This window comes from Anoplopoma fimbria, chromosome 16 (assembly GCF_027596085.1).
Source record: "Anoplopoma fimbria isolate UVic2021 breed Golden Eagle Sablefish chromosome 16, Afim_UVic_2022, whole genome shotgun sequence".
NCBI classification, from domain to species: Eukaryota; Metazoa; Chordata; class Actinopteri; order Perciformes; family Anoplopomatidae; genus Anoplopoma; species Anoplopoma fimbria.
This window is the reverse complement of record NC_072464.1, coordinates 3,380,062-3,401,772: the sequence shown is the minus strand read 5'-3', so window position 1 is coordinate 3,401,772 and position 21,711 is coordinate 3,380,062. Positions and strand designations below refer to the sequence as shown.

Genomic DNA, 21,711 nt, shown 5'->3' with positions numbered 1-21,711 from the left:
AGTTCAGCCCGGCACACTCCACCAGACAGCTGGATTATAGCCTAACTATGGAGACTATAAATCAGTGGTGACAAAACTCGTGTTCGACTCCACATAGGCCTAGATCACAAACTCTTTCATATATGAACGATTCGTTAAAATCGGTTGAGAATTGTAAATGTCATAGTACTTTTTATGCAGAAAACCCGCAGCTCCCTGTGTTTTCTGTTTGTTTACAGGCCCTAGCAACGGGCAGTCAATGCATCATCAATTCAATTCAATTCAATTCAGTTTATTTTGTATAGCCCAGAATCACAAATTACAAATTTGCCTCAGAGGGCTTTACAATCTGTACACATGTGACATCCTCTGTCCTTCCCTCACATCGGCACAGGAAAAACTCCCCTAAAAACCCCTTTAACAGGGAGAAAAAAGGAAGAAACCTATGGGAGAACGACAGAGGAGGGATCCTTCTCCCAGGATGGACAGAATGCAATAGATGTCATGTGTACAGAATGAGCAGCATAACAGAGATACAACACATTCAATGTATATGACATAAATGAATTGCCCCCTCAATTGCCCCCTAAATTGTTAAAGTTAAATCCTTGGGAATACTGCAGTTGTGCAACTTTGATATAAAATAAATCTCACCTTTCACAGTCTTGTTTCAATTCCCTGTTGATTGCTGACCAGCAGATATAGTTTATTATAAGTAAATTACTACTACTGTACATGAAATGCCTTATAAATATGATAAAGAAAGCATTAGGAGTTCAACAGTATGCCGCTTGTTTCAGTTCAATGTTTAGTAGAAATAGAATGAGAGCCAAACGGACGGTGTGTGTTGTGGTGGTACGGACTAGTTTGAGTTCTAACGAAAATTGCAATTATTGTAATTACTATGGTGACAACACACGTCAGTGGGGCGTTGACGTTTTTTTTCAAGAATTATTTTTAATTGATTTAATTGATCAAAAAGACACATGTCATATCAGAATACAGTTCACAATAACAAAACAACCGCGCTAGTGACATTAATAATAACAAACCATTAAATTCAAAATCACGAAAATAAAAAAAATAACAGGTAGGTCAATCATGTACGTAGATATTCATAAAGATAAAGACATTTTTTTACAACATTATTTTTTTTAAATACTATCTCGTTTAGATACGCAGTAAATAAATTAATCGTTTTTTGTTTTTTTAAACCATCTGTGAAATGTATTGCCAAAATAATTAAATGAATATCCACAAACTCAGTTTTCTTCCCCAAAACTGTTTATTTTCAAACGTTGGACTGGGAATACTTTGATCACTATTCTATTTTATCCAATATTGAAAAGCATCCCAAAAGCTCCTACTTCATCTGTTTATGGTTTCATGGAAGTTCAAACGTTCAAGCTTTTTTTTTAAACAGTAAACATTACATTTTCCATCTATAAGGCATTCGTGGAATATTCACTAATAATAATAATAATCAGCAGTTTTTAAAAAAAATTAATAGCATCAGTGCTTGCGGGATTGCCTTAATTGCCGTGTCGTAAAGTAAAGTAACAGGACGTTCAGAGGAGAATGTGATCTAGTCTGTATCATCAGCGACCGCTAGAGGGCTCCCGATCAAAACAATAACAAAAGACGGACTTTCATGAGGTCGTGAAGTAGCTTGGGGGGGTATCTGTTGAGTATCTGTTTTAGTATATTGAAAAAGGGATATTATATTAAGTGTAATTTTACTAAATGTATTTTGTTTTTGTTGACTCGCATTTGAGTGACAAATCCTGGCAATGATCACATGGAAACCTTTGTTAGATAACACTCTGGCTACAAGGATACAGGACTTGTATTCTAGGTCGACTTTTTAGGGTCAAGTCGACAGTGATAATCATGGGGAACTTGTTGGCTTAAGTACTTAGTGGATGTCAGATTTTGGCTTATTTTGGTTGTTTTGTTTATCTTGTATTTATTTAACTTTCATAGAATGTAGAAAAATGTGCAATGAACTATGAAATATACAATATCTATAAAGTATGGGGAAAAAAGAGTGAGATCAGGGGGGGCTACTTTAAGTGGCCCAGTCATACAGGGGGTTAGGGTCTTCTTCATTGATAAAAACGAGCCCCCAAACCCGATTGGACAAAGCGAGGACAACGCCCACTGACGAGCAGCCAATGGGAAGAACACCGGTCAGTATTCCTCATTCAGGACCCGACCGGCTCCTCCAGCGGAGTTTTCTTTGACCGGTGTTCGATAAAACGAGGAAAATATCACTTGGAAACAAAAAAAATAAAAATAAAAATAAAGTACAACGATGGATCCGCTGGTTGCTGCAATTGACCAGGGAACGAGCTCGACGAGGTTTCTGGTGAGTGACGTCACAGGTTGCCTGTAAAGTTACATTTCAAAAACTCTGTTGATGCAACTTCTGTGTTTTACTTTCCTTCGACATTTGCTGTCTTATTTCACCACACAACGTCAGCCGAGAACACATAACGAAGGCTTGGGACTGAACCCCCCCCACACACACTTTATTCCACCTTGTGTAATAATTAACGCTGCTTTAATTAGTCAGTCTACAGCTGTGGATATATCTATGCGGTATCACGTTCTGTATTAACTAGCTGCAGTTGTGTTTATTCTCTTCTCAAATAAAACTATTTTGCTGAGCGAATGACACATTACACTGTGCAATAATAGTTAAAATAGTTGTTGTTTTTTTCTCTCTGTCTGTAAATATAATATTTCAGTTATTGTTGTTTTTTCTACTGTTTTTTTTTATTGCTTATTTATAATACTTGTTTTATTTTATTTTTATTTTTCATTTTTTATTTTTTATTTTTAGCTTGTCTTCTTCTACTATGTCTCTTGTGTGCACTTTATCTATCTTATGTTAGTCTTAAATTATCCCCGCTCTTATCTTATAAATCTTATTTATCTTATCTTATCTTATCTTATCTTATCTTATCTTATCTTATCTTATCTTATGAAAGTGATCAACATAGGACCCACGTTGCTCTGTGCGCTCCTATTGGTAAACGAGCTGGTATGCATTATGATGTATGGATTTGACTTTTGGCCACTGGGTTTCAATGTGCTTAACTGTTAGCACAAAAGGCTATCTTCCTAATTTTGAGCTCAAACTATCATAACAATTCAATTCAATTCAGTTTATTTTGTATAGCCCAGAATCACAAATTACAAATTTGCCTCAGAGGGCTTTACAATCTGTACACATGTGACATCCTCTGTCCCGGAACCCTCACACAGGAAAAACTCCCCTAAACCTTTTAACAGGGAGAAAAAGGAAGAAACCTCTGGGAGAACGACAGAGGAGGGATCCTTCTCCCAGGATGGACAGAATGCAATAGATGTCATGTGTACAGAATGAACAGCATAACAGAGATACAACACATTCAATGTATATGACATAAATGATTCATATAATAAGAGTAGTAAGCAGAGTAACGAAGGGGAAAAAAATTAAGACTACTTATAATGACAACAGCAATTATTATAGTAGAATTATAATTATGAAATAGTAATGTGACTAATAATAATAATGGAAGTAGCAGTGGGAGGCACGACCACGGTCCAGGTACCACAACGATTCATGGAAACCTGCAAAGCGAGAAAGCAAAAAGGGCTTCAATAACAGCATGCAACTACATATTCATTATATCAAAACATGCAGTGCATCATTTATCTGGTTTATTAAGAGCATCACAACAGTATGCATATCATGCACGTCAACCCCTCATTGAGTTATGAAACAAAATGGCCGATCTACACAGTGCAATAGTTTCTCAAAGATTAAACAAATAGCATTGAGAAAAAAGTTCAACACTGATTGCCTTTTTAAATGTAGCACAAATGACTGTATTCTGAGGAATGAGCATGTGATTTAATGTTTGCACTGTGTGGTAAACACATCAGTGTGTGTGTAAAGACTAATTCAGCGTTGAAGTTCATGAACCCTTCAAGGCAAAATAACTGACTCATCCTTTTTTTGTGAAATTCTACTGTTGTGTGTAGTTCATACTACTCACTAACAAAGACACTCCCGTCCTTTAAATCACCCCATTCCTAGTTCTGCCTGTGCAAATACCGCAGTCATTACTTCAGAGGTTGTCAATAAACCAGCAGATTTCTCCACTTGTTGTTTTGTTTTCACTGTTTAGCAAACTGAGTCCCGATTAGTGATCCATTGTGAATAGAAGTGGGGTTCCTCAAGTAGGTCAGCCGGAAGATTCAGACCTGGCACAGAATACAGCAGTTCGGAGGTCTGTAGAGAAATAATTTCATCTTGCTGGTAGATTATCAAGGAATAGACGCAGAGGATGTTTGATGCCCGAGCAGATGTGGTACACATTTTGGTGAAATGTGACTAAATAAGACAACAGGGAGTTGCTCTTTGGCTGGTGTCTTGTACTAAATTCAAAACACGCTCCTTTTACTACAATCTCCGATCCTGTTAAATATTTAACATGAATGAGCATTGAAGAGAATCAAGATCTGTTGAGAAATGGCCTCCAAATATTCATATTTTATATTTGTAACCCAACCTTTTTCATTATGCGAGGACTATATCTCAAATTTATGTGGTCAAAACTTACAGGATGACCACAGCAAACATGTTCCACAACAGGGCTCTGTATGTTTTTTTTACCAGCTCTTTCCAAACAACCTTGAACCCTTTTGATAGGTCACTGGCTGAATGTGGACCTGGTGACACTGATGGCCCAGAAAAGGTCATTTAGACCAAAAGTTAATCTTAAATCCAGAGGGTTGTTTGCAAGGTCCCATATGCTGATAAGCGAACTCTTCTCTAATCATAGATGGTAGTGATTAAGCTCTTTCAACAATGTTGAAGTAAATCCTCAGCATAACTCCTGCATGGCCCAAGCTGTTTCTGCAGTAGATTGACTGCAAATTGAATAACCTTCCCAGACTTTATTCTATACATATTTGGTAGTGTCATACAGACGATGTTGAAAGTCAAAGTTTGCAAGTGTCCAGCAACCCTTTATTATTGGATGATTCAAGTTGATTTAGCAAGCTTGCATGCCTATCTTTTACTTCTTCACATTACAAATCAGGATCAAACCATGTAAGCTTACTTCCTATATTTATGTGCATCGGATGGCTCAATCGGGTTATTGCAGGCATGTAAAGCAATGTAAATACCATGACAACACAAAGTTAGATACAAAATGACCGTAGACGTCAATCCAAAAATGGCATCTGTCACAGTCTGTGCAGATTGTTAATTCTAATGACAGCAAAGTGTAGCTGACTGTGCGGTCTTTAGTTTGAATTTGTCCCTGTCCATGAGCAGACAAGTATCCACGTCTGACCTGAGACTATACAGAGACAAGTGGCCTATCTAGTGTTAGTAAATTGCTGAGCTGTGGACATAATCTCTCAGCCCAAATAGATAGATGGTTTGTCAGTGAAACTGTTCAGGATGAGGTCTCTTGAGTATCTGTTTTAGTATATTGAAAAAGGGATATTATATTAAGTGTAATTTTACTAAATGTATTTTGTTTTTGTTGACTCGCATTTGAGTGACAAATCCTGGCAATGATCACATGGAAACCTTTGTTAGATAACACTCTGGCTACAAGGATACAGGACTTGTATTCTAGGTCGACTTTTTAGGGTCAAGTCGACAGTGATAATCATGGGGAACTTGTTGGCTTAAGTACTTAGTGGGTGTCAGATTTTGGCTTATTTTGGTTGTTTTGTTTATCTTGGTTATTTCTGCTATGTATTTATTTAACTTTCATAGAATGTAGAAAAATGTGCAATGAACTATGAAATATACAATATCTATAAAGTATGGAAAAAAAAGAGTGAGATCAGGGGGGGCTACTTTAAGTGGCCCAGTCATACAGTCTGTCCTTTTATGATGGATTGAGAATGTTCCTGTTTGCTGTCCAACTACGTGACTTCAACAGAATGTTACCTCTTCCCTTACAGTGTCAGAGGGTTCAGCTTGTAGCCTGTTTGTATCTGTGTCCAGTCTTTGCAGCTGGGAGAGGATCAGAACGTGTTAAGAGTTTAAGGTAGAATATGGGGGGTTCATATGACCTTCAAGGTTTGTGCGTCCCGGTTTTTCATTGTGTGTTGAATTCATATAACCTAGCAATATATATATATATATAACCTACTGTCTGAACTGCTGCTCTACACAGAGGTTTATCCTATTACCTCAGTGTCGTCACGCCAGGCCTGCAGTAAATCAGCTAATAATAATCATCTCCTCCTTTCTGTATGTCAATCACTCAACGCTGTGTCACAATGTTACACTGGGAAAATAAAACTTTCTATCACTATTTCCAGTCTTGTGACACGTTTCCTTTTCTCATGGGCACTGCCCTGTATCATTTTGTTTTATTTTTATTCTTGGTCCCTCATGAATTCAATTTCTCCACAGGTGTTCAATGCAAAAACAGCTGAGCTGATGAGTCAACACCAAGTAGAGATCAAGCAGAGTTTCCCCAAGGAGGGGTGAGTGCTTTGAATCTCTATTATGTTTTTAATAATCCGTAATAATTTCCCACTGACCAAGGTGACATTGTCAACCATGTTGTTCTGTGTGACCCCTGGTCCGACCCTATAGACATTCAAGGAAACCATCAAATCCTCACATTTGAGAAGCTATAAACAGCAAATGTTTGACTATTTGCTTAAATGACTAAAACAATTATATGATTATCAAAATAGTTGTACTTTTTTTGACTGAAATGACAAATTGACATAGCATCGCAGCTCTACTTCACAATAACAAGAAATTCATAAATGTCGGCTGCCAGAAACTCTTTAAACCAACCAACAATATTCTCCTTCTAATGATTGTACAAAAAGTAAATATTGCGGAGTCAGTATTTTAGTTATTTGCTAAACATCCATTATACAGGAAATATTAAAAAATGGCAGAAAACTAGATAACTAAATTTACCAAGAAATATTAACGGGTTTCGTTTTAAACCCATGCTGAATACAAGAACTGAGTCACAGATGGTAACAGCGATGTCTACCTTCTTCCTATCACTGTTTACTGGGTTACTGAGGTTACAATGTAAGTGCTTTTTAGATGAATCTCTTACTTTGAGTCTAAGGTCCAGCTCTTATTGTTTTATATGAACAAAAGCTGGCTTGGTTGATACACATTTAGATGTTACTGTCATTTCAAATGTTGTTGATGAACACCCAGTACAATATACCAGAGGCCATATATTTATACGATGTTCCTGACCTGGCCTACAACAGACTGCACCGCCTGTTGTAGGCCAGGTCAGGAAGATTGTAGGATGTGTAAATAATAGAAAGCGCCTTTCAAATTAGGATCCTTACAAGTTAGCAAATTCTACTCTTGGCTATCTGTTTTGTTACATAAACAATGGCTTCGTGTAAATCCTGGATATTCTTGCCTCAATGCACACGTATCCTGAAGCTACCAGTGACAATTTAAGGTCATGTTGAGAGGTTACGTCAATCAGAGGAGCAGCTGTTTACTTAAACGGATTCTCAGAAAACCTTCAGAACAGTTTCCTCTATATCAGAGGTCATCAACTACATTTGTCCGAGGGGCCAGAGTTTTTCTCTGTATGTTGATGGTTTGGTGTACATCTTTGTATAAAGTACAGAACAGACATGTTTGTGTGTTTACATGGCTGTATTTGTGTTTCAATCAGCTGGGTGGAGGAGGACCCCAAAGAGATAATGCAGTCGGTGTACGAGTGCATGGAGAGGACTTGTGAGAAACTCTGCCAGCTCAACATCGACCTCTCCAACGTAAAAGGTGTGGACAATGCCTAACTGTGGGTGGAGATGTGTTAGCCACACCTACACCTGCAGCTGGATGAAAGAAACAACACAGACTGTTAACCACACCTTTTATTCACATACATGTTGTTGCTGTTTTCCCAGCGGTGGGGGTGACCAATCAGAGAGAGACCACCCTGGTTTGGGACAAAGAGACCGGAGAGCCACTCTACAACGCCATTGGTGGGTGCATTCTACATCTGAATGAAGTATCACTGCCAAATATTCTTTTTAACACATGCATTCTGCATGATTGAATGTTTACGATTAAGACCCTTTAGACACACTCTGTTACATAGTACTTCATGTGTTAAAACATAGTAATAGGGGAATTTAAATCCAATACCTTATTTACATGGCCAAGGAAAGTCCAATCAATATCTGTGAACATGAGCTTCTCTCTCTCAAAGCCAGAAACCAGAGAAGGAAGTTTAATACCTGTGATGTCATGAAGTATAAAGTGTGGAGCTGCTCCATAGGCAATGAATAGGTTTTCTTTTCTATACCCGAGGGAGCTTTATTCTATTGTAGTGTTGACAGTTGGGGAAACCATAAATGTACCATATACTCAGAACATTCCCCTGTGAGCTCTCAGTGTCATCTAGAACATCTTTCACTATTCATTGCCTCTGGAGCAGTTCCACTCTTAACACTGGATGACATCCCACGTTTGAGTTTTAGCACTCTAGTTTTATGGATTTGGGAGAGAGTTGGTCAATGTTTACTAATATTTGTGGATTGTCTTATGCCCGTGTCTTTTCATGGCCCATGTAAACCCATTGTGCCGTTAACACAGGACCGGCGGGGCCCAGAGAACCATGGCTGGCTCGCGATCTAAAGCGATATTTTGGCGTCAGGTCTATTTTTCCGGCGTGAATAAAAGATATATGATAAATGAAATATGTAAATAGTCTATGATCTATGATAACTGACTTTTGACTGGTCCCCTGTTCCTGATCCCAGTGTGAACCCGGCGTAAGACCATAGAAATAACATGTATAGACAGGCAGACACCATCCCATATTTCAACCAGCGAAATGAAGTATTTTTTGTAAAGACTCCCTTTGCTGCAGCTTCTCCGGTTACATACTTGTGAAGTGTCAGACCTAACACTCTGTACTTCTCAGCTGCAACATCTGTCATTGAGCAAATAAGGAGATGATGTCATCTGGGAAACAGCACGGCGACAGCACATGACTAGGTTGCATCAGATCATTGTGTCCCACTTCATGACTGTCCCTGCCCCACTGCAGTCACCCCACCATCCCACGTGGCAATTACACAGTGTTTGAGCTGAGCACATGCCGTCAGAAGGAGCTTTTTATTTAGATGGAATGCGAGTAATGTGTTGGGGGTGGATTGTCATTGTCAGTGTGCTCAGCAATTCCTCAAGAGACAAAACTGACCAGTTATCAAGCCTAAAGCCACCATGTGTTAAAATTGATAATGAAATCTATGGAATGAGTTTTGTGTTTGTAGGAAATTGAGACAATACCTATGAAAATCAATGCAATGTGTGTACTGTTTTTCATTCTCAGCTTTTCAAGGAGTTTACACATGCACATGTATTGTTTGTGTCAGGCTCAAATGTCTCACATGCTTTCTGAGTTTCACATCAACATGAGGAGAAGTTGTTGGGCTGTATGCATGCTGTTCAGAACCCACTGGATAACTGGTGCTTCTGGTTTCTTGAAGCTTTACAGCTGCAGGTTATAGCTTCTAGATGTAATATCGTATAAAAAGGTGAAGAAATTTAGAAAGAAAAAGTACAGATTTAGTATTGAGAGTTAAGTAAAACATCTTCTCAGATACCAAATTATTTACATTTATTCCAAACATATTTCAAATATTATGGAAACAAAAAAGAGAAGAACCAATAATATAAACGGTAATCATTACATTACATTACATTACAGTCATTTAGCAGACGCTTTTATCCAAAGCGACTTACAGGAAGTGTATTCAACATAGGTATTCAAGAGAACTACTAGTCACCAGAAGTCATAAGTGCATCTCCTTTCTTAAACAAGCATCTCAAAGCATAAACCAGAGCAAAAGTATAGTGCAGAAACAAATTAATACGAATACAATAATTGCAACAAACTAATACGAATACAATAAGTGCTACGAGGAAGGCTCAGGGTAGTGCTTCTTGAAGAGGTGAGTTTTCAGCCTGCGCCTAAAGATGGGCAGCGACTCTGCTGTCCTGACGTCAGTGGGGAGTTCATTCCACCACTGAGGGGCCAGGACAGAGAAAAGCTGTGACCGGGTCGATCGGCCGCAGGGACCTCTGAGCGAAATTACTGTATAATCATATACAGTAAGTTCTAATCAAATGTAATAAATAATTATATGTGAAAAGGCAGAGGCAGAAATAAAAAGGTCTAATGCCTTTCTATAACTTAAATAAAGAACAGTATTTATGGTATTATTTTCTTTCATTTTATATTTTTTTAACTTTCTTGAATCGGTTTAGGTTTCCACTTTACTTAATTTTTCATCTAAACCATTCCATAAGTTCCCCCCACATATTGATATACACTGGCTCTTTATAATAGTACAAACACAATGTATTTTCTAAATAAAATGTTCCCTTAGAAATTAACTTGCCTCTCTCCTGAGTTTCTGTATGTCACCAGGAAGAAGATCATTTCTTGATTTGTACATCATTTTCCTTAAATTCTACCAGATACATGAACTTCATGGTGCTTATTTGTAGTTTTCATAATGAGTGCAAAGGGCTTTGGTACATGTTACCACACAGGGATTCTGATAAGGTGATAAATCATCATCCTCATAAGGCTAACTCTAAAAATTCAAAGTTATGATAAAAGAAGGTTAATTTGAGGGGTCAGTAGATGATTAATGTGATAGAAATAAACCCCCAAAATAGGTTTATCGTTGCACTTTTGTGAAATTTTACCTCTGTACGCCTTTTAAAAATGATTAAATTCAACCATTTTTTAGAAGATAAATATCACTTTGTTAGACACGCAACCTCTGACAAGATATGGCATGTATGTTTATGGTGATTTTGGAAACACTGCTCTAGAGGCAATGCTGAAATGGTGTTGGATGTTTTTTATGTGAATGGACTAAACGTAAGTGTAATCTGTCCTCTGCTTCTTCTGTAGTCTGGCTGGACCTGCGTACACAGTCCACAGTGGAGAGTCTCATCAACAAAGCCCCGGGGCAAAACAAGAACCACCTCAAGGTGAGAGAGATGCACAAGAATTTGGATTCACTAATTCCAGCAATATGATCAGGATGAGCAGGTGTAGAAAGCTTATGCGTGGATGATTGATTAACTACTAAAGGTCTTGTATAAACGGCAGTTACTAGTGGTGCTTAACTTTAGAAGGGGACTCAGCAGTGGGGATGGTATCTCTTTGATTTGCTGATATTTGCTAACTTCTGCTAACTTCAGGTGTTTCTAAGTACAACCCATAAGGACAATTCTCTTTCTAATACCAAACAAAGGCTCTAATCTGTATTTTCTCATGTTCTCTCGCTCTCCAGCATAAGACAGGCCTTCCCATCAGCACCTACTTCAGTGCGGTGAAGCTACGTTGGCTGCTGGACAACGTGGATGAGGTGCGACAGGCAGTGCTGAGTGAGCGAGCCATGTTTGGTACGGTGGACTCCTGGATCATCTGGGTAAGAGCGGCTCAAATCCGGAGACCGGCCCTGGGTCAGATAGAGCGGCGTCTACCATTTTCAAAAAATGTTGATTGTAAAAATGACCATTCTCATTGAAAAGCACAGGAAAAGATTTTTGCGGGGATCTGTACCAAACAAATGTGTTTCCTTAAGTCAGTAGAATATGATGTGATAGCAGGGACATCTCAGCAGCGCCACAATATTGAATTTAAAATGGTGTTTTGACACACAGTATGCCTTCAACAAATATTACTCTTCCTGCGATTTGAAAATTGCAGTAAGCCATATTTCAATTTCGATAAAATTTCCAATAATTGTGTAGCCATACTAAAGTAAAAAGTACTCTTCTCTTGTTGTTACTTAGCTGCACACGATGAAGTCTATTTACAATCTGGGAAATGTTGTGATTCAAAGCGAGGCAGCACAGGAGAAGATGCTGTGTTTTTCCTGAGATGACGGAGGCTGAGAATGAATGAGGAGAATGAATGAATCATGAAATAGGTTTCCATGTTCTCTGAATCAACACCCCCTTTTTAATTTTTAACATTTGATGCACACTCAGTCCGGTGTTGGTTTTTTCATCAGTGCCTGACGGGGGGTAAGAACGGAGGGGTCCACTGCACAGACGTCTCAAACGCCAGTCGCACCATGCTCTTCAACATTCACAGCCTGGACTGGGATCCTGAGCTCTGCAGGTAATCTAACAACATGCAAGTGAACACACACAGTGGACCATTTGATGAGCATGTGAACAACTGCCTCTAACATACCAGCCTCAAGCATACACACCCTGAGTTCTACTGGGAAATACTAAATGGAAACATATGTCTGTTTGTTTGCAAGAAAACTCCAACGTGTGACTTCAAAGACTTTCAGCTTTATCTTTGTCCACCCCCTTAAGATCCCATAATACTGTACAAATACAAACCATACTGCACATCTGCTCAATTTAAACACACTCTCCTTTCCCGTCTGTTATGTTCTGAACACGATGAACCTACATCGTCATGACTGATTGCTGTTGTGCTGCTTCTAGGTACTTTGACATCCCGATGGAAATCCTCCCTGAAGTCAGAAGCTCCTCTGAAATATACGGCTGGATGGTGAGCTCACTTTTAAGTTCTCAAACTGTTTCAGTGATGCTGTTGTTGTTCTGAGATGGACCGGATTAGACCGGCCCAGCATGTATTCTTTAGCTCATTCAAGAGCTGGAAATGCAGTTAACTAACAATAATCCTAAAGTATTCCTCTGAATGGTCTCATGATGTGTTTTACAATGACCATAGAAATTGATAAGTTACAGCGAATGTGCTGATAGTGTTCACAGTGAAGTAGTTAAAGATTATCAACTCAAATATTATTATCCTTTTGAATTTACATTTGAATTTCTGCTGGACGGAATAATGATTTCAAATGAAAGACATTCACATTATGAGGATTTAAAAAAAAAAAAATCATGATCCCTTAAAGAAATTACGTTAAGAAATGGTATTGATGAGTTGATATCAGGAAAGTCAACATGTACACAAAACAAAGGTCTGCTTTTGTAAAGTAGCTCATACCTTCCAGTGCAAATTCCTTATTGTGGCCTCACTCTGATAAATGACCTGTGTGTTTGCATTGAACAGACACAGAAGCTGCGTCTCCTCTCTGTGTGTGTGTGTGTGTGTGTGTGTGTGTGTGTGTGTGTGTGTGTGTGTGTGTGTGTGTGTGTGTGTGTGTGTGTGTGTGTGTGTGTGCATGCGTTGGGGTTACTAGGCTAGCTGTGTATCTTTGTTTGCCTGCGCTCTTGTTGTATCTCTTGTGTGAAAGCTGTGTGTTGCGACATGCACCTTGCCCTACGGTCCAGAGGTTGGCAACTTGGCAGCTCTGTTTGTTTTCCTCCTTTTTATGGGTCTGATTTTTCTTTTACCTCAGAATATAGTTATTTATTGTTTCCCCACATAGTCTGAACCTTTAAAACAACACTAGAAGAGATGCCCTCATAAGGACGTGGACTTGTCATTTGGTTAGTTAGGACTCTTGCTTCACTGTACAGATTAATACTGATGTTTGCACAATTTAATGGAAAAGTCCACCAACTTACATGTACACATGTAAACCAACTTTCTGCAGAGCTGGTGTTAAATGACTACGTGCAAAGGGGTTGCAGCTGATAACTTTCCAAAGACACTAATCTGTGTGTACTGAATGGTGTCATTCTACATAATAACTTCATCAAGTCCCCATCAGCTGATTTCAAATGATCTGATTGCGATGTTCCTTATTGTGTGTTATGTATTACATCACGGTGATTGATTGCAATAAGCTGGAAATTTTCTGCACTGATAATGCACTGACTCATAAAAGTGATGTTGGGATTACGACAGCCACGTTATTCATTTATTCTTTAGTAGAGAGCATTTCATTATTCATGTTAAGGAAATAAAAATCCTATTATCTAAATCACTGTGACATAGAGGTGTTTTCCGGTTTCACATGTTTGATTCCCTACAATGTCCTGTAGCAGCTTCTTGCCTGATTCAAATGTTTTCAATGCAAACAGTGTTTTGTACCTTCAATTCACAGATATCAGTAACCTGCAGTCATTGAGTGTGTTTGTGTGTTTCTGTCTTCCAACCAGAAATCCGGCTCTCTGGCAGGAGTTCCAATCTCAGGGGTAAGTATTGTCCTGTGGGGTAACTAAGAATAGTGACATCTGTCTTTGTTTAGTGTAGTGTTGAGTTCATTTCTTTGGTCAACCTAATGTATAGCATCCTTATGAAACATGTTATATATTTAAAAAGTTATTTCAGTTGGTATATTATTGCTGGATTAAAAATATTTTTTTTCTTCAAATATGCATTATTGATCAGGCTTTATTTTTTGGTTAATGTGTGGATGCATACATGACCTGCCACCTTGTTTCTATCAGTGTCTTGGCGACCAGTCGGCTGCTCTGGTTGGTCAGATGTGCTTCCAGGAAGGCCAGGCCAAGAACACGTAAGCCATCCAGTGGTTCCTTTATTTTACCTCTCGGTTGCAGTTGAATGCTACACCGATGAAATGGTTTTGTTTTTCATTATCATTTCTGTTGGTGTTGAAACAAGATGCCGGCTGAGGTGCCAACATTACATAACATTAAAGACGGTGTAATGCATGTTAATGCCAACATTGCGTAACAATAAAGACAGTGTAATGCATGTTAATGCCAACATTGCGTAACAATAAAGACAGTGTAATGCATGTTAATGCCAACATTACATAACGGTAAAGATGTGGACGTTAAACACTGTCAGTGTTGACAACTCTTTTCAGTGGAAAGAAACTTAAGCTTGATTCAAGAGTGGCTATTTTGAAAAACATTTCATAATGTAACAATTTACATATACAAGACTTTTTCACATAGTTGAACTGAAGTGACTAAATCTTCCTTCTATTTACAATTTTTATGATGACCGTTGTAGACCGTGACTGAAGTGTGATGAATAGAAAGATCCAGATTTGTTGCTTGGTTCTCTTTTGAAATAAAGTCACCAAATCTTGCAATAGTAATAATGTAATAATAAGGTTAGTTCTGTGGAATAAACACAGCTCCAAGTCTTTAGCATTGTTCAAAAACTGGAAAGTAAAGACTGTAGAATGAGAGTAGAAGTAATTTATTACAAAGTTACTAGGTCACATGACAGTGGTGTAGTATGTATGTAAACAGCGTACATCAGAATAATTAATAATGGGATCAAGTAAGGATACATAAAATAAATCTAATTTAGTGAGACACAATTCTTTGATCAGCTTCAAACACATATTAGGCATACACAGAGAATTGTGAGTATCGTCATCTTTCTGACATGAAGTACCTTTAGAAATGAGTGACGTTATGAAATCCCCGGTTTTATTCTGTCTTACCCTTTTTCTCATCCTTGTTATGTAAAGGTATGGGACCGGCTGCTTCCTGCTCAGAAATACAGGGACAAAGGTAAGATAAGAGGAAAACATTCCATGGCATTAATATTTTGAATGACCTTCTGTCCTGGTGCTTCCTCACACACGTATAATGTGTTCCCTTGTGACTCTGTTAGCCTCTGATGTCAGACCACGGCCTGCTGACCACCGTTGCCTACAAACTGGGAAAAGACGAGCCTGCCTGCTATGCACTCGAGGTGTGTGAACACTTTGATGTGTCCATGTATGAACTATGTTTTGTTTGGATATCAGCCTCCTCAGTGCAGTAATGTCCTGCTGCTGTGATGTGATGTGGGTCCCATGCTTTTCCGTCTTCTCCCAGGGTTCGGTGGCCATCGCTGGAGCCGTGGTGCGGTGGCTGAAGGACAACCTGGGCATCGTGCAGTCTTCCTCAGAGATTGGTACTTGCACCGTAGCGTCTTAACTTATCTAAAGTGAAATTCATTTTCATTCAAAATCTAAATGGCTTTTTTCATAATGTCATTTAGATAAAAAAAGATATTTGAGTTTGACTTATAACTCTTCCTCCTGTTTTTTTTCTCAGAGAAGCTAGCAGCTGCAGCCGGCACGTCTTACGGCTGTTACTTTGTGCCGGCCTTCTCCGGCCTCTATGCCCCGTACTGGGAGCCCAGTGCAAGAGGGTGAGCCAGTCAGCTGTTCAAACACATGTCTGAACTAACAACTGTAATTTGACCCCGAAATGAGGAGAAAAGTTCTGGCGGCCGATTTTTGTTTTTGTTGACTAAAATCATGTTTTCTTACAGGCAAATTTTATTTTCTCAATGCAGTCTAAACACAAGGTGCTAGTGTTGTCAAAAATATTGAAGCATCGTTAAAAATCTAAAATTGTATGACCTCAATTTTCCCACGAGCTATCCAAAATGGTATGAAATATCAATATTTTTCAAGGTATTGAATCAAAGTTAGAAATTCCAGTATTCTGACAACACTGTAGAGTACTTATACTGTGTTAGTAGGTCATTTGACATCACTGTTATGTCTTTCTTTTGCCTAGAAATGTATTTAAATCAGTGCTAATCTGCCAATGTTAGTACTCTTTAGAACATGAGGTAGGGATGCCTCTTCAGGCCACGCTGGGTATTACAGCAACAACACCTATATTATGATGGGAAAAAAATAACAAAATATGGCAAAACTTGTTTTTTCACCTGTTTCACAGACACAAAGTAAAGAATTCATAAAGATTTTCCTGGCAAAAGCTTTCTTGTGAGATACACAAAGAAGTAAAAAGTAATTCAGATCCAACTTTATTTTTCTCACTTGCCTCTCAGGGCTTCTGTAGTTACTTGTTTGATTCTAGAAAGTTAGTTTTCTGGTAAAGTCTCTTAGTTTCTTCCCCAGAGACACTTCAGTCATATGAAAGCATGAAAAAACACCTTAGCTGACCCATTTGTAGTTCAACAGACTGCCTTAATAACAACACTATAGTTTGTATATTTCATCCATTTAATCTGTTTGTGTTCCAGCATCATCTGTGGGCTCACTCAGTTCACCAACAGGAACCACTTGGCTTTTGCTGCCCTCGAGGCCGTCTGCTTTCAGACCAGAGAGGTGAGCAGCGTCTCCTCCCTGCTCCATCACCTCCTTTATTTCTGGTTGTTGTTCTTCTTACTATGAGGACGGCACAACAACGGGAAATTGTACAGTGATACTAGTACACCAGTGGCGTGTAATCCTTTAATAGAAATAAAAATGTTCTACTATATTTCAGCAATAGTTATGTTAGGTGTAAAAGACCCTGATTGTGTTTAAGCTAGCGTCATTATGTGTGTGTGTGTGTGTGTGTGTGTGTGTGTGTCAGATCCTTGATGCTATGAACCAGGACAGCGGCGTCCCTCTGACGCAGCTGCGGGTGGATGGAGGCATGACCTCCAACAGGTTACTGATGCAGCTACAGGCCGACATCCTCTGCATCCCCGTAGGTAAGAGGACTCTCCTAACACACTCATACATACGCATACAATCAATGTCGGTTACTTTAGAGACAGTCACATTCATGCTACGATGCAATCCAAAACGCAGGTCATTTAAATGCAGATCAAATAAAAAGTCACATTTTGAAATTTGAAAGAAAAAGATTTGAGTTAGACCTTGGTAGCCTGCTCTCTGTTACAAGCTAGCAGCTCGAGGCTACATTAGTGGCTACTAGCACACCTGAACCTCTGACTGAGCTGCACACAGCAACTTGCATTGTGGGTAAAGTAGGCGCCAGGGTTTGACAAGGATGACGAGGTGTTTGTAATCGCATACTAACAAACTAGTCCTACTAAGTATGATGTAAATTATGACTGTGGTGACACACACAGCATAGTATGTATGCACTGATGTATACTTGATTAGCAAGAACTTGAGAGTATGAGACGCGAGACAAACTCAACCGCCCCACAATGCACTGAGGCTCTTTAGACTGTCCAATGGTAGACTGCGAGGCAGACGGTTAAAATAAGTATCCTGTTGGTTAAAACAATTACAAATATGACAAATATTGAACATCAATCATTTTAATTTGCCTTTAATCATCCTGAAAAACATTGAATTGATTAACGTTTGTGATAAACAATTTCCATTCAACGTTGGCTCGGACTGGTTCAATACAGTCATGTGATGCAGAGAGGACTTATTGCAGGAGTGTACTTCAGTGTCTGCTGGTAATGGTACAGCAGACTGACTATATAGTTCATTTAGTAGGCAGTATGCAGAACTTACAGATTGAGTATGTAGGAGGAAGTACATTACACGACCTGCTGCATCGATTCTGATCCGTTTCTTAACTGTCCACAATGTGCAAAGATAAATCAGTGGCGCCCTCTGAAACAATATTGTAGCAGTGTGAACAGCTTCACTGAAGTCGTCTCTCCTACTTCAAACAATACCTGTTATGCCAAATCAAGTAACCATTGACTAAACCTGGACTTTGAACCTCTCTGTCCTCCTGACTTTAGCCCCATTTAACAGACACGACACACACAAATGTTGACTTTGATGTCCTAGAGTACATCGAATGAACTGGTGTTTGGGTGAACACAGGAACACCATCATGTGTACCCATTAACTCTAGTAAAACTGAATGACATTACAACAGCCAAAACTTCTGGGTACCAGGATACATCTGTTACCTGCCAAGTTAAAATACATGAACTTAGACATTTAAACATTGTCCCTCCCTGACTATCTGTCACATGACTACATTATTTGCATTTCAGAGACTTTAAATGATAATATTAGCTAGTTGGACATTTATAATGTTAGGACTAGGGAATGTACCTAATGCTTCTGCTTGTGTGTGCGTGTGTTTGTGTGTGTTTGTGTGGCTCGTGTTGGTCCAGTGCAACCGACCATGTCAGAGACCACGGCTCTTGGCACAGCCATGGCGGCGGGGTCGGCGGAGGGGGTGGGCGTGTGGAGCCTGAGCCCCAGTCATCTACCGCACGTCACCACTGAGAAATACGAGCCTCAGATCAACCCTGAGGGTAAGAGAGAGAGAGAAACCTGAGGAAGTGTGTGTGTGATGCCCTTTAGAGCTGATAATTCGCATGTGATTCTCTTAAAAGGTTGGATACTGTAACACCTCCTTTGCTGCCATCTAGTGGATGTCATGACACTGGGTATTTGAGAAATCGAGGAAAAAGTGCTGAAAAAAGGGGCTCTGTATTCCCCCAATGACCCGTCTCTCTGTCTGTCTGTCTGTCCGTATGTCCTCTTCACAAACAGAGAGCGAGTTCCGCTTTGCTCGATGGAAGAAGGCGGTCCAGAGATCCATGAACTGGGAGACCACAGAGCCTTGCTGTAATGCCAACGGTAAAAAAATATTTGTCTTGTTAATGAAAAGTATGACTGAATTCTATAAATCTGTGCCATACGGGAATTGTTTCTAAATTGTGTTTTTGTAGCATAATGTTTCCTGAATCTGGAGTGGTCTGACTGTGATCTGTCTTAGACATTCTCTTTCTTATTCACTGACAACAGGTTTAGGAAAGAAGATGAACGGCGCCCCCTGGGGGGCTCCGCCCACCCCTCCCCCAAGCAGAGCAGGCCCCTAAGGTCCGACGTTTGCCGCATGCGGTGTGACAGTTTGAAGTGCTACAGTGCTAACTTCTTCATGTTGTGATGGGGTTGACTGTGGCATGGTCACACTACTGGGCATTACTAACACGGTGTGTTGAAGGGCTGGACCGACACAGAGGTTTCATATCCAGCAGACATGATTTTAGATCAGATAACAACACCTCAACCTTCCTATGATGAATGATGTTTTTTTTTACTGCTTTTGAAGGAAGAATGATCATTGGACAGTGTAAAAGGGCCATTGTAGATAAAATAAGAGGGGGGGTATATATTTTGAGGAAAAAACCTAAAGATTAAAGTTTTACTTAGTTTTTCTTGGTCAAGGAACCACATCGCTTTATATATCAAGGTTTGATCAAGCTCATCACACCACAGACACAATGATTGGCATTTTATTCCTGCAGTAGATGACCTGATCAATATTCTCTGCAGTAGCATTTAGCAATAAGGAAAGACTTCAGAGACTTTTCTGTGAATTGGGCCTATTCAGAAGAATACAACAAACTGGTTTGAGCTTTTTTTTGTAAATTTGTAAATATTATTTAATTCTCTTTTGCTCTTTCTCTGGCTCCGTAAATATATATTTTTTTACCAACAATGGCACTAATGAGCCGTCGTAGTGATCCACCTTAGCTGCTGAATTTTAAATAATTATGTAAATACATTTTAATTGCACCTATACTTGGAGGAATCTCCATCAAATCAGTTGTGGCTGACTTGATTGTGAAATGAATCCACTCTGTATCGGTCCAGCTCTTCAGTTCATGTTGAATGGGTGTGCATGTTTCTGTATTTATTATTTTTTACTGCTGACAAAACGGCTCGTTGCTCTGTCATTAGTGGAGCTGCAGTTTAAGGTTACAAACAGATTTGAGCTGGACGGCAGTTTACTCTTAATCTAGCTTCTTTTTCCTAAACAAATCACCTTAACACCTCTAGAGGTCATTGTATCTGAGATTTGATGTGATTTTAAATGTTTTGATTAACATTCAACCTAGTGAGAAAAAAAAAAGAGTAATATTCTACTGACAATTCCACAGATCATAATCCTGCATCCTCTGAAACCTCATTACTTCATAATTCATCCAGATTAGTTTCAGTCCAGCTGAATCCATACTGGTTTATAAAGGGGCGTTTTGCTCCAGTTAAGCATGCAGCTGCATTCCAAACCTAACTGGGATGTGTTCTAGATAGTCCCATGCTAAGTGACAGAGCAGCAGCCCCTGAGGGTTTACACAAACCATTTTCCTAGAACTAACCGCTTGGACTCTAGACCGTGTGTTCAACCAAAAAAAGAGAATCTGCATTGAGTTCTTCCTGAGAGTGATCTTTTCTCCCCTCGCAGATCCACAGCTGTAACTGGTTCAAGACCTATCATGGGAATATGGAAACGTACGATGGAGCAAGACTGGAAGAGGAAAGGACTCTCAGTGCATGAAGGAATTGACGGGTGCAGGATGTGACGCGTAGCCTGCCAGTAGTTTTGTACCCGACGGCTGTGACGAGACTGAGAACATTTCATCAACCTCAAGGGCCATCTGGAGAGAAGAGCACAGCACCACCTGTGGAGCTTTTCAACTCTGGAACCAATTTCTGATGACATTTCTGTCCTCATCCACTTTCTTAAACTATGGATTTGCCTTATTCAACTTGAACAGTAAGGATTAGGGAGACTCAGCTGTTGGTAGTCTGAAATACTGTACTACTATTTGTACCTCATCACTGTAACAAATGGGGATTCTGTAGTGTTTTAAAAATTGTTTTGTACAGTGTTGATGTGATTGTACCTCTTTCTTAACTTTGGGATGTATGAGATTACTAGGACTAATTCAGTTTTTGAAAAAGGTTCCTGTACAACCTCCATGTTAAAGTCATGTCATTCAGATCTGACGTAGGCTGACTGTTATTGCTTGCAGCACTTTAGATATCACCCTGCCTATGGAGAGGATGAGTTTTTAAAGGGAAAATGATTTGAACCTTTTTAAGATCATTACTTACATCTGGTTACTGTATTCATTTAAGGACTGATTGTCTGCTCTACTTTGTAATGTGTATGTATCTAAACTCAGATCCTCTTTGTCTTGCTGTCAGATGCACAGCGGGAGTCCTTCAGCTCTTCATGAATGTGTAGATGCTGTAATAATGTGATGTGTAATAAAAAGTGTACATATCAAGTTCATAAGCAAAGTCTCTACATAATATGAATGAAGC

The 21,711-nt window shown here is 39.2% G+C and overlaps 1 protein-coding gene across 2 annotated transcripts; it reads left to right on the top strand.

The window, feature by feature from the left end:
• Positions 1–2,197: 2,197 nt before the first annotated feature.
• On the top strand, positions 2,198–21,679 carry LOC129104606 (glycerol kinase-like). Of its 2 annotated transcripts, XM_054615373.1 has the most exons (20): positions 2,198–2,347; positions 6,419–6,492; positions 7,680–7,786; positions 7,915–7,992; positions 10,944–11,023; positions 11,329–11,466; positions 12,055–12,164; positions 12,506–12,572; positions 14,093–14,128; positions 14,384–14,451; positions 15,385–15,427; positions 15,531–15,611; positions 15,737–15,815; positions 15,959–16,055; positions 16,902–16,986; positions 17,237–17,357; positions 18,762–18,905; positions 19,147–19,233; positions 19,402–19,476; positions 20,846–21,679. In XM_054615373.1, exons 1-19 carry the CDS (start codon positions 2,294–2,296, stop codon positions 19,473–19,475), a joined length of 1,623 nt encoding a protein of 540 aa, XP_054471348.1. In that variant the 5' UTR covers positions 2,198–2,293; the 3' UTR covers position 19,476; positions 20,846–21,679. The 2 variants fall into 2 exon arrangements, with proteins under 2 accessions (XP_054471348.1, XP_054471349.1); XM_054615374.1 differs by lacking the exon at positions 19,402–19,476.
• The last annotated feature ends 32 nt before the right edge of the window (positions 21,680–21,711 follow it).

Excerpts from the sequence above, each read along its gene's own strand:
- LOC129104606 (XM_054615373.1), top strand. The coding sequence starts at position 2,294 with ATGGATCCGCTGGTTGCTGCAATTGACCAGGGAACGAGCTCGACGAGG. Across the intron at positions 2,348-6,418 it reads CGAGCTCGACGAGGTTTCTG|GTGTTCAATGCAAAAACAGC; the intron begins GTGAGTGACGTC and ends ATTTCTCCACAG. Across the intron at positions 15,612-15,736 it reads CTGCCTGCTATGCACTCGAG|GGTTCGGTGGCCATCGCTGG; the intron begins GTGTGTGAACAC and ends GTCTTCTCCCAG.